The 26,770-nt window shown below is 52.9% G+C and overlaps 1 protein-coding gene across 2 annotated transcripts; it reads right to left on the bottom strand.

Annotated features, from left to right (window-relative positions):
- Positions 1–1,774: 1,774 nt before the first annotated feature.
- On the bottom strand, positions 1,775–26,429 carry Ephb4 (EPH receptor B4). 2 transcript variants are annotated; one of them, XM_052754072.1, is made up of 17 exons: positions 25,865–26,429; positions 22,474–22,544; positions 22,047–22,334; positions 19,288–19,684; positions 15,555–15,710; positions 14,605–14,937; positions 12,483–12,607; positions 11,542–11,707; positions 10,287–10,389; positions 9,624–9,688; positions 9,407–9,520; positions 8,804–9,051; positions 6,136–6,351; positions 5,148–5,297; positions 3,775–3,968; positions 3,530–3,588; positions 1,775–2,444 (listed from the first exon to the last, which is right to left on the bottom strand). In XM_052754072.1, exons 1-17 carry the CDS (start codon positions 25,914–25,916, stop codon positions 2,374–2,376), a joined length of 2,808 nt encoding a protein of 935 aa, XP_052610032.1. In that variant the 5' UTR covers positions 25,917–26,429; the 3' UTR covers positions 1,775–2,373. The 2 variants fall into 2 exon arrangements, with proteins under 2 accessions (XP_052610032.1, XP_052610031.1); XM_052754071.1 differs by having other exon boundaries at positions 3,433–3,588; positions 25,865–26,428.
- Positions 26,430–26,770: the final 341 nt, after the last annotated feature.

Here is a 26,770-nt window from a genome sequence, read left to right as displayed (position 1 = left end):
CCCTACCCAGGAAGGCACAGTGCACCTCTGCAGGGCAGCCTCCTGCCTTGAGCCCAGTTCCTGCACCTGGCCTCCACGGTTGTAGTGCTCTGATCCTTTGGCCTTCTTCTCCATTCTTTCCCACGGCAGCTCTGAAGGTCGCTATCTAGCCAGGACGTCTGTTTGGCATGGAAAAGCTGTTGGCTGGACCAGTGCCCCTGGGACACTCCCCTTCCTTGTAGTATTGAGCCCTTCCCACCCTCCAGGGATATTAAATGTCACCCAGGGAGAGGAGACAAAGGAGTTAGTGTGATTCTATGCCTATAACCCCAGCACTCCAGAGGCTGAGGCAGGAGGATAGCGAGTTCCAAGCTGGCCTGGACTATACCACAAGCCCTGATTTACAAAATATGGGGGAGGGCTCGTTCACTCAGTAGGCAAGCACTAGGACCAGGAGTCTGTCTGCAGTGGAGGAGGGGCCAGCAGCAGGAGTGGTAGTGTGGGCTTACCATTGCAGAGCTGTGGGGGGAAGAGACTGAGTTCCTAACCCTGCTGTCCAACCAGCCTAGTCCACTTGGCCAGTTCCAGGCCAGTGAGAGACCCTGTCCCTGACACACACACACACACACACACACACACACACACACACACACACACACACACACGGGAAATCACGGGCAGGAACACTGCTTTGGGATCACTGTGCTGTGGGGTTCTGCATCCCTCCACAACAGGGAGCCGCTGTGGAAAAGGCTACAGCTCAGTCAGACTCGCCATGTCGTGACCTGCCCTTGCAGGTGTCCCAGTGGGAAGGCGTACCCGGGAGAAGGGCAGCCGAGAAGACACTACAGGGGGAAGGTGTGGAGGCTGCAATGGGGTTTGGACCTCATCCTCCTCTTCCTGTCTGGGAGGGAAAGTCAGTAGCAGACACACTGGAGCGGCTCCCCCTCCCCTTCCCAGGAGGCCAGGAAAACCTGCCTGGGCAGCATCTTGAATGGGGGAATTGTCCTGAGCGCTCCCTGGCATCTGTACACACACGAGGCCCCCTTTCAACCACTCCCCCATCTTCCCCTCCCCCACAGCGCTCCAGCTGTGGACATCTGGCCTAAGTCTGTGGACACCTAGCTGGACCTCCCACTGTCCCCTGTGACCCTCTTCCCTTTGAAGGAGCTCTAGGGTAGGGCCATGGGCTACAGGCTTAGCTTCCCTCATACAACCCCTGCCAGGGCTAAGGAGACAGAGGAGGGGCAGGAGGTGGCAGCCCTACCCCGGAGGTGCCTGAGGCTCTTGGCAGGGGCAGCTGGAGCAGTTAGCACCAGCTGCCAATGACTCACCTCCCACCAACCCAAACAGAACACCCTGGGGCTGGGAGCCAACACCCAGCACCTCCCCACACCACAGTCCCACCACCTCACCTGACCCTCCAAATCCAGACCCCTAGGGGTCCCCTGTTCTCAGACTGGGACATATCCCATTTTCTTTTATTTATACAAAAAAAGTTTCTTTTTAAATATAATTTAAGAACCCCCTTCCAAGCACCGACGTCTGCCTCTGTTGAATGCCACCACCCTCCTGCCCTTTTATAACCTCACCCCCCTCCCCTCCACTTATGGACACAGCTTGGGGTCACTTGGGAGGGAAGGGAAAGGAACTGTCTGGGGCTGTGGCATTCCAAGGCACTGTTCTAGGACATATCAATGGGTCCTTGTTCCCAACAGGAGAGTGAAAACAGGTACCCTTCAACACACAGAATCTGGACCAGGGAGCAAAAAGGGAGGAAAAATAACAAAATAAAAACAGTAAAAATCTAGAACCTTCAATATGAAGGCAGATGAGGGGAGGCGCATTTACAAGGGGAAAATGATTGCCTTTGGTGGTGACAGCAGCAAGTTGGGACATCAAAGTCCAATGATTACATCACTGGGTCTTGACAGCCCCTTCCTGCCTCCTGGGACATTCTCCACTCCCAAGCTGGCAGGCTGGTCACCCTTTCTCTTTGGTCTGTAGGGACATGCCCACTGAGGTGGAAGGCGCTTGGGGAGTGAGCCCTCTGGGAAGATGGGAGATTAGGGATGTTTCTTTGCCCAGGCTTGAGGGAAAGACTCACTCTGAGTTCGGGGTTCCCCGCCTGGAAGGCACAGATAGGATTCTTACCATCCCATATGGCACAGCTCCCCAAATCCTGGGTCTCAAAGATTACCAACTCCCGACACCCTCAGTTCAAAGTGCAATCCAATGGGAGGCTGTGATGGGGGAGGGGCATCTCTATGAGTCCCCACCCAACTCTGCCACGGAAAGGAGAGGCCATGTCTCTGGCATGGTGAGTCCTTGGAGGTCAGAACTGCTGGGCTGGTCCTCCTGTCCCACCAGGGGCTCCTGGTTTAGCTTGGGACTTCATATGCTGCACACTGGCCAAGATTTTCTTCTGGTGTCCTGCCAGAGTGACTCCAATGCGGAGCAGGTCCCTGTGGAAAAACAGAAGGCTGGATGAGTTCAGGGACCAGTCAGTCCGGAAGCCCACAGGATGATGATGTCAGGGGCTGCGAGGCAGAATTTCGGCACCAAGCCTCTACTGTGTGGCTATAGTGAGGACAGAAAGAGGGAGGCCTCAGAAAAGTTGAAATACGGAAAGGAGTCAACAGAAAAAGAAGTAGGGCATAAAGGGGGCCTTTGGATCAAGGAAGATGTTAAAGAGGGACCAAGGGACCTGCCTGGTCAGGCATCTTCTCAAGGATTTTTTTTTAATTATTATATTTGGTTATTTGAGACAGGGTATTGATATGTAGCCCATACTAGCCTCAAGTGAAAAATCCTCCTGCCTCAGCCTCCCAAGAGCTGGGAGAACAGTGGTATATCACCACAGCTACCTCCTGCCTACGTAAGTCTATGCCTTTTCCCCCTCCGTTCAAAGCCGGGGTAAGTGAAGGCCTTGAGAGAGAACCCGAGAACAGAGAAAGGGTAAGTGCAGACAGGCGAGAGAATGGTTACTTGGGGGTTGATAGAATCATAAAACCATTTCACATCAAAGCTGGGCAGGGATTTCCAAATCTCAGTCCCGTCTTCTCCTTTTATGGGTGGGAAGAGAGAACCAGAGTTGACACATTAATGTGAGAGCCGGGTTTGGAATGTAGATAGAAACACAAAGATAGATGCAGGCTGGAAATGGGAAGAGAGATGACCCAGGGTGGAGAAGGCTCCGGAGTGGACGCCAGCAGGACACTTCCTTTCTGGGAGAATCCGGAGTCTCGGCCTCAGTCATGATTTGTTTGCCGTGCAGCCCTGGGCATGGTGCCGGGCAGTGTCCTTACTGCTGGACCGCCAATATAACAATCAGCCCTTGAGGTTGCACCCAGAGGCCCCTACTGAACCCGAGGGTCTGACTCGGCCTCCTATGCCCAGTGTTCCCAGGCACCCTCTGGGTGCTGTGCCCTCACTGTGGCCCTTTCCACTTACTCTGCAGAGATCTGGCTGACCACCTCAAAGGAGCCGAACCCAGCTGCTGCAAAACTTTCCTCATATCTTCCCATCTTGATGGCGCGAAGCCACTCACCCACAGAGCCAAAAGCAGAGTAGTGAGGCTGCCGTTGGTCCAGGAGTGGATGTGAGGCCCTGGGCGGGGGGCAGACAAAGACGGAAATGCTAAGTTGGACAGCTACGGTATCAGAGGGCCTTGGGAAGACCAACACAGACCAATCCATATACCATCAAAGGGATGGATACTCCAGGGCCACTCAGAAGGGCTCTTGGGTGGTGGCAGAGTCAGGGATGGAGGGGGTGGTTCTCTGGGATCCTCACCCGCCATTCTCCCTGGCAACGATTTTGAGGCTAGCAGGATTCCGGATCATCTTGTCCAGAGCGCTGACCACCTGGGGGAAGCGGGGCCGGGCATTCCGGTCCTTCTGCCAGCAGTCCAGCATGAGCTGGTGGAGGGAGGTGGGGCAGTCTGGGGGAGGGGGCAGCCGGTAGTCCTGTTCAATGGCATTGATCACCTACAGTGACAAGAAGGACTAGGTGAAGCTGGCTTGAGAGTACCATCTGCCTAAAGCCCTGTGTGATGTTGGGATGGGAACCACAGCCACCCAATAGCACACTCATGAGTCCTAGGTAGGTGGAAGTTGGCTGTGGCTAGCAAAAGCACCATCCCCACTGGTAGGTCTTGGGCTTCAGTCTAGAGTTTAACCTCCCAACCCTGCTCACCATCCATCCCCGAATCCAGCAATGCTAAGCCCAACTCTGTGTGTGTGTTCTTTCATACGCATGCACATGGAGGCCAAAGGTCAGTATAGGGTATCCTCCTCTATTGCTCTACACCTTATTTTCTTAAATTGCATTTATTTATTTACTAACTCGTGGAAAAAGGTGTGTGTGTGTGTGTGTGTGTGTGTGTGTGTGTGTGTGTGTGTGTGTATGCTCAATAACAAATGTAGAGGTTAGGGGACAATTTGAAGGAATCAGTTCTTTCCTTCCACTGTGTGGGTTCTGGGGATTGAACTCAGGTCACCAGGCTTGGCAGCAGGTGCCTTTGCCCGCTGAGCCATCTTCCAGCTCTCCACTTTCCTTTATCTGTGTGTTTGTGTAAAGGCCAGACGTTAAAATCAACTCTCTTCCTCAATCACTCTCCACCTTATACATTGAGGCAGGGTCTCTCCCCTGAACCCAGAGCTTATTGATTCCCAGGCCAGCTTGATCAGGCCCTCCTGTCCTCATCTTCCAAGTGCTGGAATTACGGGCAAGCTCCCATGCCTACCTGACGCTTAGGTGAGTGCTGGGGATCTCATTCTGGTCCTCATGCTTGCATCACAAGCACTTTACCTGCTCAGTCATCTTCTCAGCCCCTCTACCTTATTTTATGAGACAGTGTCTCTCACTGAACCTGGAGTTGGCTATGCTGGTGGGCCAGTAAGTCCCCCAGATCTGCCTGTCCCCCACAGTGGGGTTATATGAGCACCATTGTGTGTGGGTGCTGGGGGTCTGAACTTGGGTCCTCATCCCTGCATGGCAGGTACTTAATGAGTCATCTTCCCAGTCCCTACAGTCAGTTCTTGGATGTAAACATCAACCCCACTATCCCAAACATGGGTGGGAAAGTCTGAGAACACCATTCCCCACTCCTGTATCCCAGGTGATGGAATATCCAGGAAATCTCAGTATGATCATGGAACACTTACGTCCTGGTTGCTCATGTCCCAGTATGGCCGTTCCCCAAAGGACATGACCTCCCACATGACGATCCCATAGCTCCAGGCATCACTGGCAGAAGTGAATTTCCTGAAGGCAATGGCCTCAGGGGCGGTCCATCGGATGGGAATCTTTCCACCCTGTGGAAGGAGGAAGAAAAGGTGAACCCAGGCACCAGCAGGACCCAGGAACATCGTCCACGATGGATAGTGTTGTCAACTTGACAGAATCTAGAGTCTTCGGAGATGAGCCTGTGGTAGTGCCCAAGAGGGATTATCTTAGTGGGGTTAAACAAGGTGGGAAGACCCAGCCTAAAAGCAGGTAGTGCCGTTCTCTGGTGTGGGTCCTGGACTGAATCCAAAGGACAGAGCGAGCTAAGCACATGCATGGGTGCAATGGGACCAGCTGCTCCCTCCTGCTCGCCTTGGCTGTCCCCTGAACTGTGAGTTCAGAATAAACCCACCTTAGGTTATCTCTGTCAGCATATTTTCTCACGGCCACAGGAAAAGAAACTAAGACACTTTCTGCATCGCCAACTCTGCTTTTCTCCCTACTCCTGGCCCCCATGCCCGGGATGTTTCCTAGAAACAGTCTCACGTTGCCCAAGCATGCCTCCAGCTCCTCCAGCCTCCACCTCCTCAGTGCTGGGATTACAGGTGCAACATCTTGTCTTCTCTCTCTTTCTGAGATAGGATCCACCTAGATGGCCCAGGCCGGCTTCCATCACACTACTTTCCTCCCTTACTGTTGGGGTGATAAATGTAAGCCACTACTCCCACTGGCCTCTTCCTTCTGCCCTTCAATCTCCCGTCTCCACAGCTGTTCCTTTCCCACACACCGGAAGCTGATTTCCCTTCAGCCTGCAACCTGTATTATTCTCTCCCGGGTCTGAAGCTGCCAATACTTGCTTGCTGATTTTCCAACCCAGCTCCCCACGTAGGCTGGGATGCTTAGCTGGTATCCGTGGCCCAGGCTCACCAGGGAGCTTGTGTAGGTGGGGTCAGAGGAGTTCTCCTCCAAGAATCTGGAGAGGCCAAAGTCGGACACCTTGCAGACTAGGTTGCTGTTGACGAGGATGTTACGAGCAGCCAGGTCGCGATGGACATAGCTCATCTCAGCCAGGTACCGCATGCCTGAGGCAATGCCCCGCAGCATGCCCACCAGCTGGATGACCGTGAACTGCCCATCATTCAGCTGGAGAGGAGACAGGGAGAAAGGCTTGTTTAGGATAAATCACCCACGGTTTACCCTCCTTGCCACTCCGATCACGGCAGCTACCACCCATCTCTCAGCTCACCTAGAAGGCGGCTCAGTTCTCTCAGCCCTACTTATTAATAAATTCTCCTGCCTATTTTAACACCCTAACACAGTTTCTCACCACACCTTATATTTTGGTTTTTGCTTTTTGAGACAAAGTCTTCTTTTAGCCCTGGATGAACAGGAACTTATGTCCTATATCAATCTTCCAAACTCTGGGATTACAAGGCATGAATCACCATGCCTCCTGGTTTTGTTTTATTTTATAGATGTTCAGCCACTCCCAAATTATAAAGAGATGCTTTTAAAGCCTGCCTCCTACACCCCCAATCTGCTTTCTTTTAGACAGGATCACCCTATATAACTCTAGCTGGTTCACCTGGAATTTACTGTGTAGCCCAGGCTGGCCTAGAACTGTCCATTCTCCTGCCTCAGCTTACAGGCATGCACCACAATGCTCTGCTTCTAATCAGCACATTTGTTTATTTTTTTTTTTCCAGACAGAGTTTCAATATGTAGCCTAAGTTAGCCCAAACTTGTGGCAAGCCTCCTGCCTCAGCTTCCCAAGTGCTGGTATTAGAGGTGCAAGCTACCACCAATGGCTTCAGCTAACATTTGTGTTCTAACAAAGTCCATACACCTTACAGGCAGAGTTGAGCTAGTTATGAGTGCACTCTGAGCTGCCTGTCAATGAGAAAATGTCTCAGACCGGCTGTGTGTGAACGCAAGAGAAGAGTGAGGAACAGAGACACACTGTGATAAAGATGAGGTCTAGTGCCCAACCTCGATAAGTTTTCATTTTGCCCTCACAGTTACACCAACCAGAAAAACCAAATCGATCCTATCTGAGTTCACCTAGGACGCAGGGGCCTCTGCAGCTCCGGAGGGAAAAGCAAGGATAATGCAACCAAATCTACATTCTTTTTTCAATGCTGAGAGTTAAACCTAAGGCCCGACAAGCACTCTACCACTGAGTCATGAGCCACACCCCAGCCCCTCACTGGGGGATTCTGTGTAGGCAATCTACCGTGAAGCTACCTCACAGCCCCCTTTGTATCCTTACTGAGACAGACTTTCTTCAGTTTGCCCAGGCTGGCCTTGGCCCTGTGATCCTATGTCTCATCTCCCAAGTAGCTAGAATGACAGGCCATATACTGCTTATTATTTCCGTGCATCTCCCTAAATCCTAGAGCATCCTTGATAGATGACATGCTGAAGAGCTATACCATTTGTCCCTCTCAAAGTTCCCACTGCTGGATTTATGGCTTCTTTCCCAAGAGAGTCCTCTAATTTGTTTTTCTGTAAGCAATTCTCTTTCTAATGTCCTGATGATTTGGAAATGAGATGTCTGTGGCTGGACCACACAGGGGAGCCTGTGCTACACACTGCATGGGTCCCATCTAGGGATTCCCACCCAGGCTTCTGTGGATGCCCAGTCAGATCCATAGAGGACAGTCTATGACCCCTCTGACCCCTCAACCTTAACCTAGGACTCTCTGTTGGGAAGGTCCTGTTGCAGATTAGGGAAGATGAATGTGAGAGAAAATTGCAGAAGATGAGAAAGAATCTTGAGATGAGGGAAAGTATGTTTGGAGCCAATGTGGACAGAAACTCAGAATGATGAATAAACATTTCCAGGCAGGCTGGGAATGCAGCTCAGTGGTAGAGCACCTGCCTAGAATTCCTCAGTGAGGGCCTGGGGTGTGGCTCAGTGGTAGAGCCCCTGCCTAGAATCCCCCAGTGAGGGGCTGGGGTGTGGCTCAGTGGTAGAGCACCTGACTAGAATTCCTCAGTAAGAGGCTGAGTGCATGGCTCAGTAATAGAGAACATGTATAGCATGTGTGAGACCTTGGTCTGAATCTCCAGTTATGTACAAAAACAAATCAATCAAATAATTCAGCCACTGTTCAAGATCTGGTTTGATTTTTTTTTTCCATGTCTGAAACTTTTTATTTATTTATTTATTTATTTATTTATTTTTTGGTTTTTCAAGACAGGGTTTCTCTGTGTAGCTTTGTGCCTTTTCCTGGAACTCACTTGGTAGCCCAGGCTGGCCTCGAACTCACAGAGATCCACCTGGCTCTGCCTCCCGAGTGCTGGGATTAAAGGCGTGCGCCACCACTGCCCGGCTGTCTGAAACTTTTTAACTCTTTTCTCTTTTTGAAGGTAGAGTCTTGCTATATGATACAGTCCCAGCTGGCCTAGAATTGGCTTTGTATCCCCAGGCTGGCTTAAACGCACAAGCCTCCTGCCTCAGCTTTTCCAGTGCTAGGATTGCAGGCATGAATCCTGCTTTGCCCTGTTCTCTGGGTCCAGCTCTCCCTGTCCCCTCCCTGCAACGCCCCGACAGGAGTGTGCAGCGGTTGTGAAGGTGGGTGGGACGGCTCACCCGAAGGAAGGAGTCCAGGGCTCCGTTCTCCATGAATTCAGTGAGGATCATGACTGGCACGCTGTTGGTGACCACACCCTCGAGGCGGATGATGTTGGGATGCTCAAACTGACCCATGATGGAGGCCTCGCTCAGGAACTCCCGCCTCTGCCGCTCTGTGTAGCCACCCTTCAGGGTCTTGATGGCCACATAGCTCTCCTTTTTCCCTGGTGCCTTCAGCCGGCCCCGGCACACCTCACCAAATTCACCTTCAACAAGAACGTGGAGGGTCAGTTCTTCTGTCCTGACCCATTGCCCAGGCTTCTGCCTGTGTGTGTGTGTGTGTGTGTGTGTGTGTGTGCCTCCCAAGTGCTAGAATTAAAGATGTGTACCACCACCACACCCAGCAATCCACCTTAGTTTTTGAGAGAGGGTCTCTCATCAGCTCTAGGCTGGCCGGCCAATGAGTACTAGTGGTCCACCTGTCTGTCTGTCCATCCCATCCCATCCCCCGCACCCCTAAGCTGGGATTACAGGCAGTGCTGCTGTTCCCAGGTGTTTCACTTGGGGCTGGGGATCAGACTCAGGTCCTCGTGGAGCAGGCGCTCCAGCCCCGCGGCTCACCTGCTCCAATCACCTCTTCAATCTTGACGTAGGAGACATCGATCTCTTTGGCAAATTCCCTCACGGCCTCATTAGGGTCTTCATAAGTAAAGGGATCGATGTAGACCTTCGTGCCTAAGGAGCCACATGGGAGCCCATTAACCAGGAAGTAAATTCCTCTGGACTAGGATGTCCCGTTAGCTCCCCGCCCCTCCCCGCCCTCCTGTGACCCACATACCGTGCCCGATGAGATACTGCCCGTGTTTATCTGAGTACTCAGCGTCCCTCCTGCTGCTCTGCTTCCTACAGCCACGAGAAAAGAAGTAAAAAACAGAGTTATCCCTCTATATATCTCTTTATCTCTATCTCTACATCCCTATCTCTATCTCTACATCTCTATCTCTACATCTCTATCTCTCTCTCTCTATCTCTGTCTCTCTATCTCTATATCTCTATCTCTACATCTCTATCTCTCTATCTCTCTATCTCTGTCTCTCTATCTATATCTCTATATCTCTATCTCTACATCTCTTTGCCTGTATAGAAGACCACAGACAATGAAGGACTTGGGACTTGGGACGATTCCAGGTGACCAGTGGAGAAGACAGGAAGGCTTGCCCATGGCAGCAGTTCTCAACGTGTGGGCCGAGACCCCTTTGGGAGGTGGAATGACCCTTTCACAGGGCCCACCCAAGTCCATCAGAAAACACAGATATTTACCTTACAATTCGTAACAGTAGCAACATTACAGTTACGAAGTAGCAAAGAAAATAATCCTGTGGTTGGGGGTCAGCACAACGTGAGGAACTGTATTGCAGGGTCGCAGCATTGGGAAGGCTGAGAACCACCGCTCTAGGGTGTGTGGGCAGGAGCCCCCCACAGGGGGTTTACAGAGTCTCACCTGAGGCAGAGGACAGCGATGACTACGACCACCAGGACCAGGACCACGCCCACCACCGCAGTCCCTGCAATCAGGGCCAGCTGCTCCCGCCAGCTCTCGCTCTCTGAGGGAGAAGAGGTCAGTCAGGTAAAGCAAGAGTCCCTGATTCCCTAACTCCAGCGTCAAGCAATGACCTGAGGTCTCCCGAGAACAGACCCCAGCCCAGTATGACAAGCCGAGTGAACAGTGAGCTCAGACTGAGGACAATGGAGAAAGGACCCAAGCTTTGCTACACCCAGAGATGTTGGGGGAGTTTTTGTTGATGGTGTGTGTATGTTCTTTCGTGTGTGTGCACATGCATTTGGAGGCCATCGCACGCCATCGCACACGGCCTTTGTGTGTGTGCTGGGATCCAAACTCCAGCCCTCAGGCTTTCATGGCAAGCGTTTTGCTGACTGAGCCATCGCCCCAGCCAGGGACATTTTATATATATATATATTGTTTGTTTTATATATATATTTATATATATATTCTAATGTCCTCTAAGAAAAAAAATATCTCAGCCAGGAGGTGGTGGCACCACTACCCCCGTGAAGAAATAAAGAAAATGAGCCGGGCGGTGGTGGCGCACGCCTTTAATCCCAGCACTCGGGAGGCAGAGGCAGGAGGATTGCTACAACTTTGAGCCCAGTCTTGCACGTTCTAGAACATCTCCGTGGCTACAGAGCAAGACCCTGTCTCAAAAAACATAAAGGGCGATAGGAAGGAATGAGCTGTTTAAAAATGTATGGACTTAGTTGGGTGTGGTGGTGCACACCTTCAATCCCAGCACTGGGGAGGCAGAGGCAGGAGGATCTCTGTGAGTTTGAGGCCAGCCTGGTCTACAGAGTGTGTTTCAGAGCTACAGAGTGAGATGCCTCATAAATAAATAAATAGCTTGGAAAATCATGGGTCTGACATGTTAGAAGCATGGGCTACCTCACTTTACCTCAGAACTTGTGATAAAGGGTGGATGATTTTTCTCGTCTTATTGGAAGAAAGACCCGGGGCTTGTGGGTCAACTACTGCTAAGGATGAATAACCCTGCAGGCTTCAGAGCCAAGAGTTGGATTTAGTTTCTCTATTCTCTGTCCTTTGCCATCTTTGCTGGCCAGACCTTATCACTGAAGGATAAAAACAACTGACTTTGGGGACACTGAAGTAAGACCTGCCTGGTGTGGGAGGGCGGGGGGCGGGGGGGGGCAATCCCAGTTTCCACCCGAATCCCCAAACTCACCATCGAGTTGAGTCTGACTGTGATGCTCTTGGCCGAAGGGGCCATAGCCAGCCTCGGAGCGTGCGCGTACCTGGACCAGGTAACTGGCTCCCCGCTTCAACCCCCGGAGCTCAGCTCGGTTTTCTGATGTCTTCAGGAAACGCACACTGCTAGGGCCCTCTGCGCCCTGTGGAGGAGGAGGAAAGAACGGATCACAAGATAGTCCCCCTTCTCTGCCGATTTTCTTTACTCCTTCTTCCCACTTTATCTTGCTGTGTGGCATCACTTAATCCTTCTAGCAGCTTTATATTTCCTTTCTGAGGTGCTGGGACTTAAACCTAGGGTATCCTACATCCTAAGCAAGCGCTACACCATTAACCCTCTCGACCCCAGCCCCTCACTGGGGGATTCTAGGCAGGTGCTCTACCACTGAGCCACACCCTAGCCCCTCACTGGGGGATTCTAGGCAGGTGCTCTACCACTGAGCCACACCCCAGCCCCTCACTGGGGGATTCTAGGCAGGTGTTCTACCACTGAGCCACACCCTAGCCCCTCACTGGGGGATTCTAGGCAGGTGCTCTACCACTGAGCCACACCCCAGCCCCTCACTGGGGGATTCTAGGCAGGTGCTCTACCACTGAGTCACACCCCAGCCTCTCACTGGGGGATTCTAGGCAGGAACTCTACCACTGAGCCACACCCCAGCCCCTCACTGGGGGATTCTAGACAAGCACTCTACTAATAAGCCATTCTGACAACCCTTTGCACCAGTTCTGTGCCTGGTAGTATAACAACAATTTTACAGATGAGGATAACTGAGGCTCAGAGAGGCCCAGGGGCTGGCTGCAGGATTGTACAGTCAACCAAAACCGCCATCCTCACCAGATGTCTCCAAATCCGGGTATCCCAGCTCTGGATCCATACCCACTACTCCCCCTACCTGGGACTGAGCCTAGTCTCACCTTCTCATGATACTTGACCTCGTAGTCCAGCACAGCTCCACTGGGTGCTCTGGGGACAGCCCATGACAGGCTCAGGCTGCTGGGGGAAGACCGAGTCACTCGGATATCAGACACCGCAGGGGGCACTGTAGGAGAGAGAAACCCGGTGTGCCCAGCTGCCACGGTGTGCCCGGCCGCCACGGTGTGCCCGGCTGCCATGCCCAGCAACTGCTTTCTCCAATTCTTCCCCTACCCTGCACACGGTAGATGAATGCTCTACCGCTGAGCCAGACCTCAGCCCTAGGGTCTGTCCTTGTTTTCCTGACTCTCCCTCCACCAGGTCTACCTCATTCCTCTTCCGGTTTTAATGAGTGCCTTCTGAGGAGCTGGAGACGGCTCCATGGTTTAGCGCTCTTTCTGCTCTTGCAGAGGACCCAGGTTCAGTTCCCAGCCCCCACATCCAGTAGCTCACAGCAGCCCGTAACTGCAGTTCCAGGGGATCCAACACCCTCTTCTGGCCTTCTTGGTCACCTCGTCACATGTGGTTCACACAAACACATGGAGGCACACACATATAAACAAATACATCTTTTTTTAAAAAAGAATTCCCTAGCAGGGCGGTATTGGCACATGCCTTTGATCCCAGCCCTCGGGAGGCAGAGACAGATGGATCTCTGTGAGTTCAGGGCCAGCCTGGTCTACAAACAGAGTTCAAAAACAGCCAGGGCTGTTACACAGAGAAACTCTGTCTTAAAAAAACAAAACAAAACAAAAAAAAACCTAATAATAATAATAATTCTGGCATTGTGGAGGTGGCCCAGTAAGCAAGTTACCTAGTGCTCAAGAGTTTGGATCCCCTGCACCCAGTTAGATGCTGGGCAAGCATCTCAGTCACCTGTAATCCCAGAGCACAGAGACAGAGACAGGGGGATTCCTCTCTGAGTAAGCTGGCTAGCTAGATTAGACAAATCCTCAGTGTGTAAGTGGAGATGGATCAAGGAACTCACCTGAGTCAACCTGAGGCCTCTGAGTATGCATGTACACATGTACACATGTACACATGTGCACACACACACACACACACACACACACACACACACACACACACACACACTCGAATTCCTTTTTATCCCCTCTACCCTCAAACTTCTGAGGTCCCTCACCCCATCATCCTGAATACCTGATGCCCTCTCTCTGTGGTCCTTTGAATGTGACTGGTCTCCACAGGCTCATGTATTTTAATGTTTGGTACTTAGCTGGGGAAGGATTAGGAGGTGGGGCCTTGTTGGAGAAGGTGTGTCACTGGGGGTGGGCTTTGAGATTTCAAAATCCCAAAATCCCAGCCATCATTTCTATTTAGTTTTCTCCCTCCCTCCCTCCCTCCCTCTCTCTCCCTCTCTCTCTCTCCCTCCCCCACTCTGCCTCATGAATCAAGATGTGAGCTCTCAGCTACTCCAGCGCATGCCTGCCTTCATGCCATGCTTACCATGGATTCTATCCCTCTGGAACCATGAGCCTCAAACTAAATGCTTTCTTTTATAAACTGCCGTGGCCATGGTCTGTCTCTCTCTTTCCCTCTTTACTGTTTTTGTTTTTTTTTTGTTTATTTGTTTGTTTGTTTGTTTTTCAAGACAGGGTTTCACTGTGTAGCCCTGGCTGTCCTAGAACTCACTCTGTAGACCAGGCTGGCCTTGAACTCACAGAGATCCGCCTGCCTCTGCCTCCCAAGTGCTGGGGTTAAAGGCGTGCACCACCACCCAACTTGTCCATGGTCTCTTTATAGCAAGACATACTTTCTCTCTCTTTGAGGCAGTCTCAAGTAGCTCAGGTGGGCCTTGAACCACTGATCTTCCTGCCTCCGACTCCCAACTCCTGGGGTTATGAGTACACCACCCCTTCTTTTTTTTCCCCTTCCGTTAGAGGTCAGCAACTGCAGGTCCATGACGGTTTCATTACGACATTCCCGCATGAACGCATGACTTTTTAAAACCGTTATTTTCTGCCAGTGGGTCTCTCGGGTTAGCTGATGATAACCTTGAACTTCTGATTTCCCTGCTCCCACTTCCCATGTTGGTTTATGTGGTCTTCTGCGCGCTCAGCAAGTAGTTTGTCCACGGCTCCCCCATTTGTCCCCCGTTCTTACCCTCCCGGTCAGTGGTGACATTCACGGGCTCAAATGGAACTGGTCCGGAGGCTAAGGTAGACACACCGTTCAGAGCAGCGACCTCAAAGGTGTAGGTGACGTCAGGACGCAGCCCCCGGATTGCCACCCAGGGCTCAACCAGGTCCCGAGGGCCAGGGTCAAAGGTCAGATCGCCTCCACAGGGCAAGCAGGAGCCCCCAGGGCGGCACTCTCGGCAGCGCACAGCGTAGGTGAGGTCCTCTCGGCCTCCGGACTCGAGGGGAGCACTCCATTCCAGGTGCAGGGAGGAACCGTTCAGATGGGGGACCACACTTCTTGGAGCAGAGGGTGGGGCTGTGGGAAAAAGAGAATCAGGCGGAGGGTAGGAGGGGACCACCCTTAAGGGCAGACGGACAGTCACACTGGTCTGAACCGTTAAAGGTGAGATTAAAGCTGGGAAGCATGGGGGCTGTCACGGGTTAGTTTTGACAACTCGACACAACCTAAAACCACCTGAGGAACATCTCCAGGAGGGACTGTCTGCTTGAGTTGGCCTATGGGTGCATCTGTGCAGGACTGTCTTGATTAAGTTAAGTGATACGGAGGACCAACCCACTGTGGGTGGCACCATTCCCTAGGCAGGGGTTCCAGGACTGTTGAGTGGTGAAATCAAGGTGAGCAGTCGGTATAAGGAAGCATGGACACATTCATATTTCTGTTCTTGACTGTGGATGTGAGGTGACTGGCTGATCTGCCTTGACGTCTCCACACTGAAGGATTCGGACCCGGAATTAAGCTGAATGAACTCCCTCCTCTCCTAAGGTGTGTCTTAGAGTATTTTACCACAGTAACAGAAAACTCGATCAAGGACCATGGGGGGAGTCTGTTCCGGGAGTCCACACACTCTCCCCCAAATGAACTGCATACAGGACAACACAGATGTCCTTTACCCCTGGACAATGGAAACTTACTGGTGCAAGGTGAACTCCGGGGGTCCGACCGGGCCCGATAGTACCCAATGCGACAGAGGCAGACAGGAGAACCAATGATGTTAGAGTGGCTATTGGCCGGGCATGGCTGGCAGGGCTCCTCTCCTATTTGAGGCTTGAAGGTGCCCTGGCCACAGGCTGGAGGAGAGAGCAAAACACACCCTGAAGACCAGAGAGATGGCTGAGCGGTTAAGAACACTGGCTGCTCTTCCAAAGGACCCGGATTCAATTCCAGGTACCCATATGGCCACTCACAACTGTCTGTAACTCCAAGATCTGACACCTTCACACAGACATCCATGCAGGCAAAACACCAATTCACATAAAATAAAAATAAATGAATTAAAACACACACACACACACACACACACACACACACACACACACACACACACCACTGGCTGCTTTTCCAGAGGACCTGGGTTCAGTTCCCAGAACCCACATGGTACCTTATAACCATCATCAGGGGATCCAGTGCCCCCCTCACCCCCCTCCAAAGACATCAGGCACACACACAGTACACACACATATGTGCAGGCAAAACACACATACCTAAAATGAAGTTTAAAAATCACTTAAAAGCTTTAAAAAGAAGCCAGGCGGTGGGGCACACGCCTTTAATCCCAGCACTCGGGAGGCAGAGGCAGGTGGATCTCTGTGAGATCGAGGCCAGCCTAGGCTACCAAGTGAGTTCCAGGAAAGGCGCAAAGCAACACAGAGAAACCCTGTCTCGAAAAACAAAACAAAACAAAACAAAAGTGCTGTGGGATGTTCTGCATGGCAAATGTGTTGCTGATTAGTAAATAAATAAATCACTGATTGGCCAGTGGCCAGGCAGGAAGAATAAAGCTGGACAAGGAGGAGAATAAAGCTGGGAAGTGGAAGGCTGAGTCAGAGAGACACTGCCAGCCACCGCGATGAGAAACAGCATGTGAAGATGCCGGTAAGCCACGAGCCACGTGGCAAGGTATAGATTAATGGAAATGGATTAATTTAAGCTGTAAGAACAGTTAGCAAGAAGCCTGCCACGGCCATACAGTTTGTAACCAATATAAGTCTCTGTGTTTACTTGGTCGGGTCTGAGCGGCTGTGGGACTGGCAGGTGAGAGAGATTTGCCCTGACTGTGGGCCAGGCAGGAAAACTTTAGCTACACAAAAGCTTTTTTTTTGGTTTTTCGAGACAGGGTTTCTCTGTGTAGCTTTGCGCCTTTCCTAGAACTCACTTGGCAGTCCAGGCTGGCCTCGAACTCACAGAGATCCACCTGCCTCTGCCTCCCGAGTGCTGGGATTAAAGGCGTGAGCCACCACCGCCCGGCCACAAAAGCTTTAAAAAGACTCCAAAACAAAAACAAAACCTGCACGCAGAGCTAAGGAATGAATGAAAGACAGACCAAAAAGAGGAAAAGGGGGACCATCCCCCCAGAGTAGACGTCCTCACTCTTCCCAACCCTGACCTTGGCAGTCTGGTGAAACCCTCTCATGATTTTAATTAACTTATAGACAGCCTCTTGTAAATCCCAGCCTGACCTCAAAACTCCATATAATGCTGAGGCTGACCTTGAACCTCTGATCTATCTGTCTCCATCTTGCAAAGGCTGGGATTACAGGTGTGCACCACTACATCCAGTTTATTCGGTGGAGAGGATGGAACCATGGCTTCGTGCATGCCAGGCCAGTGCTCTACCAAATCCTCCGCCATCCGATTAATTTTGAATGCACACTACCCAGTACAGAGGATGGCTACAAAGAGCATTAAGAGAGCTCGTGTGAGCAGCACCAGATACTTTTCTCCTTTACCAAAATACAAGTCCGTAAAGCTGGACATCTTGTCCCATCCTGTAATTACAACACTTGGAAGCCAGAGGCAAGCGAAAGACTGTAAGTTCAAGGCCAACCTGGGCTACAGAGCAATTTCAAGGCCAGCCTGGGCTACAGAGCAAGTTCAAGGCCAACCTGGGCTGCAGAGTGAGACCCTGTTTCTCAAAAACAAAAACTGGGGACTAGAGAGACGGCTCAGAGGTTAAGAGCACATACCACTCTTGCAGAGGACCTGAGTCCAGTTCCCAGCACCCATACTGATTGGCTCATAGCAGCCTGCAACTCCTGCTCCAGGAGCTACCTGATGCCTCACCTATACATAACTATACATATGCACATAATTTAACATATAAATCTTTTAAAATTATTTTAAAAAATAAAATAAAACAAGACATAGGCTTGGCATGGTGATACCCTCAGGATGTGAGGCAGGAAAATTCACCAGTTGGGAAGCAGCCTTCGCTATAAATGAAGACCTTATCTCGGGACAAAATAAAAACCACAAACAAACAACACTCCAGGAAATGCAGCGGCTGGCCTTGGGACCTCCGGAACGCCGAAGCCATGAGCAAAGACAGTGTTTTAGCTTGCTGCGGCACCCAGAATGGACTGTGTAAAGTCCTGTTTTTAGGATGGTATGTAAAACCTTAGATCCCAGTCCAAAGGCAGGGATGCTGCCAACATTCCAAAAGTAATGACGGGCTAATTTTAGGTGGACATTTGTGGAAATAAAGTCATTTACGGGACCGAAAGCCGGTTCAAGGGGTGAAAGCGTTTGCCACCAAGCGATTGCCAACAACTTGACGGAATGCCTGCAATTGACCCCTGACCCCTGACCACACAAGTGCCTTGGCAGCACGAGTCATATCCCCCCCCCCCCCAGCACACACAAAATAGGCAAATCCCTAAACAAAACAAAACAAGCACGAGGACCTGAGTTTGGATCACCAGCAAAGCCAAAACCAACCACCACCACCAAAAATCAACGAAAACTCTGAGGACACAGCTCAGCTGGCAGAGAGCTAGCATGTGCAAGGCCCTGGTTCAAATCCCCACCGCTGTCAGGAAAAAAGAAAGTCAAAAGCTGAATTCCAGGGACAGAGACAACGTAGTATCAGAAAATGAGAGGAAACTCCCAATGAATAGAACGGAGATCATAAAGTCCTTTTCCTCAGCCCAAAAAGGTATTCCAGGTGCTCAATGATAGTCCGACCTCCCAGGCCAGCCTCCAGGTAGTGTCCAGAAGGCAGAGGAGGTGGACGGCGTGGACAGCGTGGACAGGGTGGACGGCGTGGACGGGGTTACCAGAATAGTCAAGAGGAGGAAGAGCTCAGACCTCGGCTTGAGCTTCTTCCCTAGCTCCGGTAACTGAGTATCCAGGAAGTAGAGCGTGCTCAGAATTGGGGAACTTAAGGGCTGGATACAGGTGCCTGGGGCCAAGCCTGATGATGAGTCTGGTCCCCGGGACCCACATGGTGGATGAGAGGAGAATGGACCCCTGCAAGCTGTCCTCCGGCCCCTACAGCCTACCAACCAACCAATCCACCAATCACTGGAAGGAACAAAATTCTAAATACTACTTCCTACCACACTAAGAATAAAACCTGAAGTTAAAATCATCATCATCATCATCATCATCCTCCACCGGGCAGTGGTGGCGCACGCCTTTAACCCCAGCACTCAGGAGGCAGAGGCAGGCAGATCTCTGTGAGTTCGAGGCCAGCCTGGTCTACAGAGTGAGTTCCAGGACAGGCACCAAAACTACACAGAGAAACCCTGTCTCGAAAAACCAGAAAGAAAAAAAAAATCCCAAACCTTAAGGAATGAGACCGGGATGGGAAGCTCACAGCCCCACCGCCCGAGACAGGAAAGCTTCATGGGTAGGCCCCCTTCTCACCTCTGCAGATTTTGTTGCCCTCGGCAGGCTCGTAGCCCGCAGCACAGCTGCAGCCCGTGACCGGCTGCTCAGCCCACTGGCCATCTTCCCGGCAGTAGAGACTGGGGCTGGGGCTGGCGGTGGGGACAGCATTGGCCACACAGCTGCCTGCCACGGGCACCACCAGCTCCCGAGGAACCGTCTCTGGGAAGTAGGTCAAGTTCATGGTCAGCCGGGAACACTTCTTGTAAAAGAGGTGCAGGGAGAGCAGGGCCATGCAGGCTCCTTGGTCCTGGAAGGCCAGGTAGAAGCCGGCTTTGCTGAGCGGACCCAGGCGCAGCGTCTTGATGTTGACTTTACCGGTTGCTTCAGCCCCGGGGCGCTTCCGGGTCAGATGCTCAGCGGCCACCGTGTCCACCTGCCAAGAGAAGCTGCGTTCACCACCGCTGTCCCGATTCCTGGATCTAGTGAACTGCCTTCTTCACAGACCCCTGCAACGATCTCGGCTCGTGGTGGAGAACCTTCCTCCTACCTTCCACAATATGTCAGACCTACACGGTCGCGTATAGTCCCAGGCTGGTCCCAAACTTGCTATGTAGCCGAGGATGATGACCCTGAACTTCTGATCCTCCTGCCTCCACCTCCCAAGTGCTGGGATGACAGGCAGGTGTCACTAGAGTTATTTATACAACGCTCTGGATCCAGCCCAAGGCTTTGGGACTCTCAAGCAAGCACTCCACGGACTGAGCTACTTCCCAGATGACTTTTCTGCCATTCATGAGTTCCGTGGAGCCTCGCTGCTTCTGACTTTGTCCTGTTTCAGTGTCCCAATCATTCATCTGCCCCGGGACCGTGGCCTCAGAACCAAGGAGAAATGAAACGGCCATGGAAGTGACGGGCAGGAGCCGGGACAAGGACGGCCGTCACTCTGAAGGCATACAGGTCACCTCTAAGAGTCTCGCTTCAGGTGCTGACTTGCCATGGGAAATCCACCGCCAATTCTGGGCGGAGATTTACAAAAATAAAAATTCATCTTTCAGGGGTGGGGACGTAGCTCCATTCAGTAGAGTGCTACCTAGCATGCAGGAGGCCCTGGGTTCGAGCTCTGACACACACCTGTGATCCCAGCACTGGGGAGGTTAGGGCGGGAGGATCAGGAGTTTATGGTAACCCTTGGCTACATAACAGAATTTGAGGCCAGCCTGAGCTATACGTGAGACCTTGTCTCAAAAACCAAACAGGAGCTAGAGAGCTGGCTCAGCAGTCAAGGGCGCTTGCTGCTCTCGCAGAGGACCCAAGTTCAATCCTTAACACCCACACGGTAGATCACAACTGTCTGCAATTCCAGTTCCAGGAGATTTGATGTCCTCTTCTGGCCTCTGTGGGCACCAGACATACAGGCAGGCAAACACTCATACACATAAAGTAAAAATAAGTAAATCCTTAAAAAAATATTAACCAAACAAACCTGGATGTGATGACGCACGCCTTTAATCCCTCTTCCAAGAGGCAGAGGTGGACAGATCTCTGAGTTCAAGGCTAGCCTAATCTACATAGTCAGAGAGTCCATATTTCAAAAAGGAAAAAGAAAGAGAAAAGAAAAAAGAAAAAAAGAAAAAAAAAGGAAAGGAAAGAAAACCAAAAACAGAACCCATGAAGGTTGGAGAGTTAAGAGCGTGCATTGCTCTTACAGAGAACACAATGCCCAGCACCCACACGGCAGCTCACAACCACCTTTAACTCCAGTTCCAGGGGATCCAACACCCTCTTCCATCCTCCTCAGGCTCCGAGAAGGTACATGGTGCACATCAATAATGCAGGCAAAACTTCCACACATATAAAATAAAATTAATAAGTCTAATAAAAAATTTAAAATCAACAACAACAACAACAAAAAAAAGGGTCTGGTAAGATGGCTCGGGTGGTAACGGGGGTAACAAGGGTAACGGGAGTTGCCACCAAGCAAAATGATCTGAGTTCCATCCCCGGAACCCAAGAAGGAGAGGCCCATCTCCTGCTAGTTGTCTTCTGACTGCCGTCTGCACCCAATAAATAAATAAACAAAAACCACACACACACACACACACACACACACACACACACACACACACACACATGTTTGAAAATGTCAAGTATGGTGTCATACACCTATCATCCCAACACTGGGGAGATGGAGGCAGGGGGATCAGGTGTTTGAGGCCAGCTCGGGGCTCCTTCTACCCTCAAAGCCTCAGCTTTGAAACCCTGTTCTGGGCTAGCACATCGCAGGGGCTGAATCCGGAGATCACTTTGAGTCAAGGCCAGTCTGGACAGTACAGCAATACCTCAGCTTTTAGGGAGGCAAGGTGTGACTGGTGCTGGAAACCGGAATTTAAAAGACAGGACTGAACAGATGGCTCAGTGGTTACAAGCACTTGTTCAGCCGGGCGGTGGTGGTGCACGCCTTTAATTCCAGCACTTGGGAGGCAGAGCCAGGCAGATCTCTGTGAGTTCGAGGCCAGTCTGGGCTACAGAGCAAGATCCAGGACAGGCACCAAAACTACACAGAGAAACCCTGTCTCAAAAAACTAAAAACCAAACAAACAAAAACAAAAAACCAACCAACAAACAAAAAAAGAGCACTTGTTCTTACAGAGAGGACCCGGATTGGATTCCTACCCAGGCCCCTTCTCTCCACTCACACCACCACCTCTTCCCTCCCTAGGCTTAAACCTGCTGCCTCTAGCCGCCCACTATCCTGCTGAAGGCCCTAGGAAGGGGGTTGAACCCCACTGCAGTACCTTGATGTAGGGGTTCTCCATCCAGGCCGGCGTGTGGGCCGTGGCCGTATCAGCTTCGCTCTCGTAGTAGAAGACAGTGAACGTCTCCTTGCAGGAGCGACTGGCGCGCGGCAGGGACAGGCACTCCATCATGGTGAAGCGCAGCGTGGCATACACGTGGACAGCACCCCGCCTTGGGACCCAGCCAGTGCGCAGCCAGTGGGCCTGGCCCCCAGGACGCTTCATGTCGCACACCTCATAGGTGCGCACGCTGTGCTGTTCCTCATCCAGGCCGCTCAGCTCCTCCCACTGCGCAGAGAACGGAATCGTCAACCAGGGACTCCAGCTAGCATCGCTGGGGTGGCTGCAGGAAGCAAGCATCTCGGGTGCATCCTTGCAACCCCCTGCCTCAGTCTCCCTCCCGGGTCACCAGAGATCCCGCTCTTACCTGGCCCTCTGCCTGAGGGTAAGTCACCCACTTCAGATCCGCGGTTTCCAGTTTCGTGTTCAGCAGGGTCTCTAAGACAGAGAGACAGAGTCAGCCCTCTGGGGAGGTGTGGGAGAGAGGGAGGGCCAGCAGCTTGCTGGGAACGAACGGGAATGGCGGGGAGCGGGCTATCTTTCTAGTTCCAAGATTGGACTCCGGGGATACAAGGAGGTGGCAAAATTCATTTTTCTCGGGCCAAGGAGATAAAGATGCTTGCCGCCAAGCCTGCAGACCCGCGTTTGATTCTTGGGACCCACGTGGTGGCAGGAGAGAGCCAACTCTCATGGCACAAGAAAACGCTTTTCTGTCTTTGCACACACACCCCTCACATAAAGAGAATCACACGTATTTGCATGTGTGTGTCTGTGTCTGTTTATGCGCGCGCACGTGCTGAGGACCCAACGCAGGTGGTCAAGCTTGGAGGCATCATTCCCCAGTGAACCACCTCACCACCCCACTGCCTTAGGTTCGTGCCTCCTGACCCCAGTGCCGACTGCACAGCAGCGGCCGGCAGGCACTGGACCGCCTCTAGGGAACTCCCAGGTCTAGACTTCCTTGGGGGCTGTGCCCAGGAGGATGAGGGGAGCCCATGCTGGAAGTTAAACGTCCACAACTCTGGAAGTCTGAAAAGGCAGCTCTCCGGCTGGGTCTCGGCATTTGCCACCGGGGCTGGGGGCATGGCTCAGCGGCACGGTGCTTTAGCACGCTCGGGCTCTGTGTCTCATCACCAAAATAGAAAAGAGTGCTGGGCACATTCCTGTAATCCCAGCATCTGGGGAGGTGGAGACAGAAAGACCAAGAGTTCAAGACCAGCCTCCACTACATAGTGAGTTTGTGCTGGTCTGAACGACATGAAATCCTGTTTTAAAAAAAGAAAACCAGGACAATCCCATCCTGTCCTCACCCCTGGGGCAGAGGGCTGCTGCCACAGGCCTTGGTTCCCCACAGGCCCGTCTCAGGCTCCACATTCCCTTTCCTAAGTGCCAAAATTGGCTTCCATCCCAACTGTATATTCCTCTTCCCAGGCCCCACCCCCTTCTCACACCAGACACCCCAGTTCTCCTGCAAGGTGGTGCCTTAGCCTGGGGCACAGCACCTCCCCCATCTCTGCCATCTGAGGAGTAAATTCTGGAAGCCCGGACTCTGGGGTTCCCGCCCCGGCTCCTGCAGAGGCCTCAGAACATCTGGAGTTGGTTAGGAAAAAGAAAGGAGATTTCAGGGGTGTGTGGGGGGTGTGGGGGTGGATAGGCATACACCTGGCAGGGCTCTGGGATCATTTGGGGGGGGGGAGGGGACAGGGCGCAGACCGAGTAAGGGATTAGGAGAAGTGCAGAGGCCTCGGGCAATGTGCAGAGGGAGGGTTGGGGAATCCCCTGAAGAGGATAGGGAAACCTGGGGAGTGGGGCAGGGGGAGAGGCAGGAGTCTGGGAAACACATGGGTATTGAGAGTGGGCCCCCAGGGGAGGCCGCAGAACACCTGGGACCAGGTCCCGCCCTCCCCTTTGGGGCTGCAGGAGAAAAGAGGTGATGGGAATCCAGCAGGGTGGGTGAGATACTGTCCCAAAACTCCGGTGATGTCCACGGGTGCCGGGGGCAGGCAGGAACCTGACCAGCCTGAGGCGAAGCCCAGGGGCCCTCAATGGCAGGAGACAGCAGAGCCCGTTGGGGACAGGATGCCCGGGGTTCTGGGAAGGGGGTGGATAGAGGCTGCCGTCTCCACCCTCCATTGTTCCAGCCTGGATAGTGTTTTCCTGTCTCCAATTTACACACTGTCTGTGCTATGTACAGGCTGCTCTTCAGCCTGCAGAGCTGAGCTCAGACTCACTTTCTCTCCCCTTACCTCAGACCTCTTCACCTCTAGCTCACTTCCCTGACCCACCCTCACCTCTGTCCCACCTCAGCTTAAGGACTCCCTTTCCGGGTCCCTGGGGACTGACTCTCAGTTTACACCTTCCCTGGGGGCACGTGGCCTTGGGTAAACTACTTAACACTTCTAAGCTTCAGTCTTTCATTTGTAAAAATGGGGAAAGGAGGCCTGGCTCCAGCAGGGGCCCTGGAAGTGAAAAATGACAGAAAAATAAATAAACGCACTTGGCGCAGGCGGAGGGAGGGCTTGAGAGACACCCAGGTAACACGCGTGAGAAGGGGCATTTCCTGTTGGCATCGTTCTTTCCCTCCGACACACTTCATGGATTTTCTGCCCATCTGACTTCCTCCTCTCCAGGGGCCCAAAGCCTTCCCTCACCCCCTCCCCATCCTCACACTTTGAACATCACTGCCCAGCCTAGAGGGAGCAGGATTTTCCAAACGCCTTTGATTCCCTTCCTTCGGCAACCCCCCCACCTCCGCTCCCATAGCCCACTCCCCATATACCCCTTTGATTCTAAGCGGCAAGGGAGGCTGTGGAGGAGCCAAATTCATTGAAAGGAGATTAGGGAAGCAGGGAGGGGGTTTTACAGGTCCTGGGCAGTCCCAAGAGGGGATGAGGAGTGAGAGGCTCCCAGATCTTCAAGAGGCATTTGGAGAGGAATACAGGAAAGAAAGAAAAAGAAACACACACACACACACACACACACACACACACACACACACACACACACACACACGCAGGCACGCACACACAGAAATCTGAGGCAGGCTAGGAGGTGGCCAGCTGGGGTGAATTAGGGCGATACAAGCCAGTGGTCGGCAGGTTCTGCGGGCTTGTACGGCAGGAAGAGAGCCACGGGCTTGGGAAAAGTTTAGGTCTAAACGGCATTTAAAAGGTTGGGGTACAGCCTGGAGGAAAAAATCGAAAGAGGGAGAGAGAGAGCCTGCACGAGGTCAGTCGCCTGGCCAGCCTTTTGGCGCTGGCGTCGGGCTGGAGATGGGGCGACGAGGGTGTGGAGTTGTCGAGTCCAGGTGTGAATGCGAGGGAATTGGCGGTGGGGGTCGTTTTACGGCCTAGCTGGGGTCTGCCTCATCTGGAAAAGTGGCCCCTCCGGGAACTTTTCCCCGGAGTTTGGCCAGAGGTGGAGGGTGGATAGAAACTTTCGGGATAGTTTTGAATATTAGGGTGGGTAGGAAAAGAAAGCCTGCCAAGGGCCTTTGACATCAGGACAGAGAGTTTAGAAGGCTGGGGAGGGGAAGGTCCCTGGTCTGGGCTCTCGACTCCATCTCTTTCCCAAACAAAAGAAAAACCCCACTCCCCGCCAGGCCGCCTCTTCCCCCGCCCCCTCCCGTTCTAGCACTATTGGTCCGAAGTGTTTAGGGGTGCCAGAGTTGGAGTAGGGAGAGACCAGCTTCTGCACTCCGAGGCACAACTTTAGGGACCCCAAGAATAGGAGGGGGACACCCCCCAAAGTCACCTCACCTTCTAAAGCGGTGGCGAGGGACGCCCAGCACAGCAGCGCTCTGAGCTCCATGGCGCCGCCTCACTTCGGCTGAGTACGATCCGAGTTTGGGGGGCCCTGGCCCCCCCAGGTCTGACCCTCCCTTGGGCGGATGCACAGCGACTCTGCTGCTGGGACTTTCCGTCGGGGGCTGCTCAGCGATGGCCCATGCGGGCGCGCCGGGCACCCGCGCTCAGGTGCGGCCCCCACGTCCCCGCCGCAGCGCGCGCGCGCGGGGAGGCCAGCCTTGAGGGGGGACGTCCTGGCAGTGGCCGTCGCTGGGCGGGCGGAGATCGGGACGTGGCTGAGAGTTAGGGGTCCCTCCGGGGCTTCGGGGGGTCCCGCCCTGGCTGACTGGGGTGGGCCGATGGCTCGCGGTCTCCCTCGCTCCCTGGAGTGGTTGGTGGCCCTTGCGCCGCCGGGCTGAGTGCGCGGGTCGCGGTCGAGGAGGGTGGAAGCCAAAGTGGGGACCGAGCAGGAGGGAGGGAGACAGGCTGGGCCGGGGCTGGGCCGGGCTGAGACTGGGCCGGGAGGCGCCTGGCCTAGGAGGGAGGGGCGCACGGGAGGCGGAGACAGTCCCGAGTCAGCGTCGCCCCCCCCCCATCTCCCTACACCCTGGAGCCCAGGCTTCGCTGGTGGAGGGGGGGAGCGGGGGAGCTGATTGGCTCCTATGCTGCTGAATAATTCATGAGGGGGGGCGCGTCCGAACTGAGCAAGTCGGGAAGTTAGGAGAAAGTTTGCAAAGAGGGGGAGGGGAGGCATGCGTGGAACTCAGGGACTGTCCAGGGGTGCTGGGTGACCCGTGCGTGTTGTGCGTGTTGGGGCCGGAGCCTAGGAACCTTCGGGACAGGCTTGAACCCAGCTGGTCTCACAGATGTGTGTGTAAA

Source organism: Peromyscus californicus, unplaced genomic scaffold, assembly GCF_007827085.1.
Source record: "Peromyscus californicus insignis strain IS unplaced genomic scaffold, ASM782708v3 Scaffold_2__1_contigs__length_46816999, whole genome shotgun sequence".
Classification (NCBI taxonomy): domain Eukaryota; kingdom Metazoa; phylum Chordata; class Mammalia; order Rodentia; family Cricetidae; genus Peromyscus; species Peromyscus californicus.
This window is presented reverse-complemented; position numbering and strand designations above follow the sequence as displayed.

What these genes read in the sequence shown, in the direction of transcription:
- Ephb4 (XM_052754071.1), bottom strand. Translation starts at nt 25,916, where the DNA reads ATGGAGCTCAGAGCGCTGCTGTGCTGGGCGTCCCTCGCCACCGCTTTA. An exon ending in TGGAGAACCCCTACATCAAG is followed by an intron (nt 19,685 to 22,046) that starts GTACTGCAGTGG and finishes TTCTCTTGGCAG; the next exon opens with GTGGACACGGTGGCCGCTGA. An exon ending in AGGTCAAGTATCATGAGAAG is followed by an intron (nt 11,708 to 12,482) that starts GTGAGACTAGGC and finishes CCTCCTCCACAG; the next exon opens with GGCGCAGAGGGCCCTAGCAG.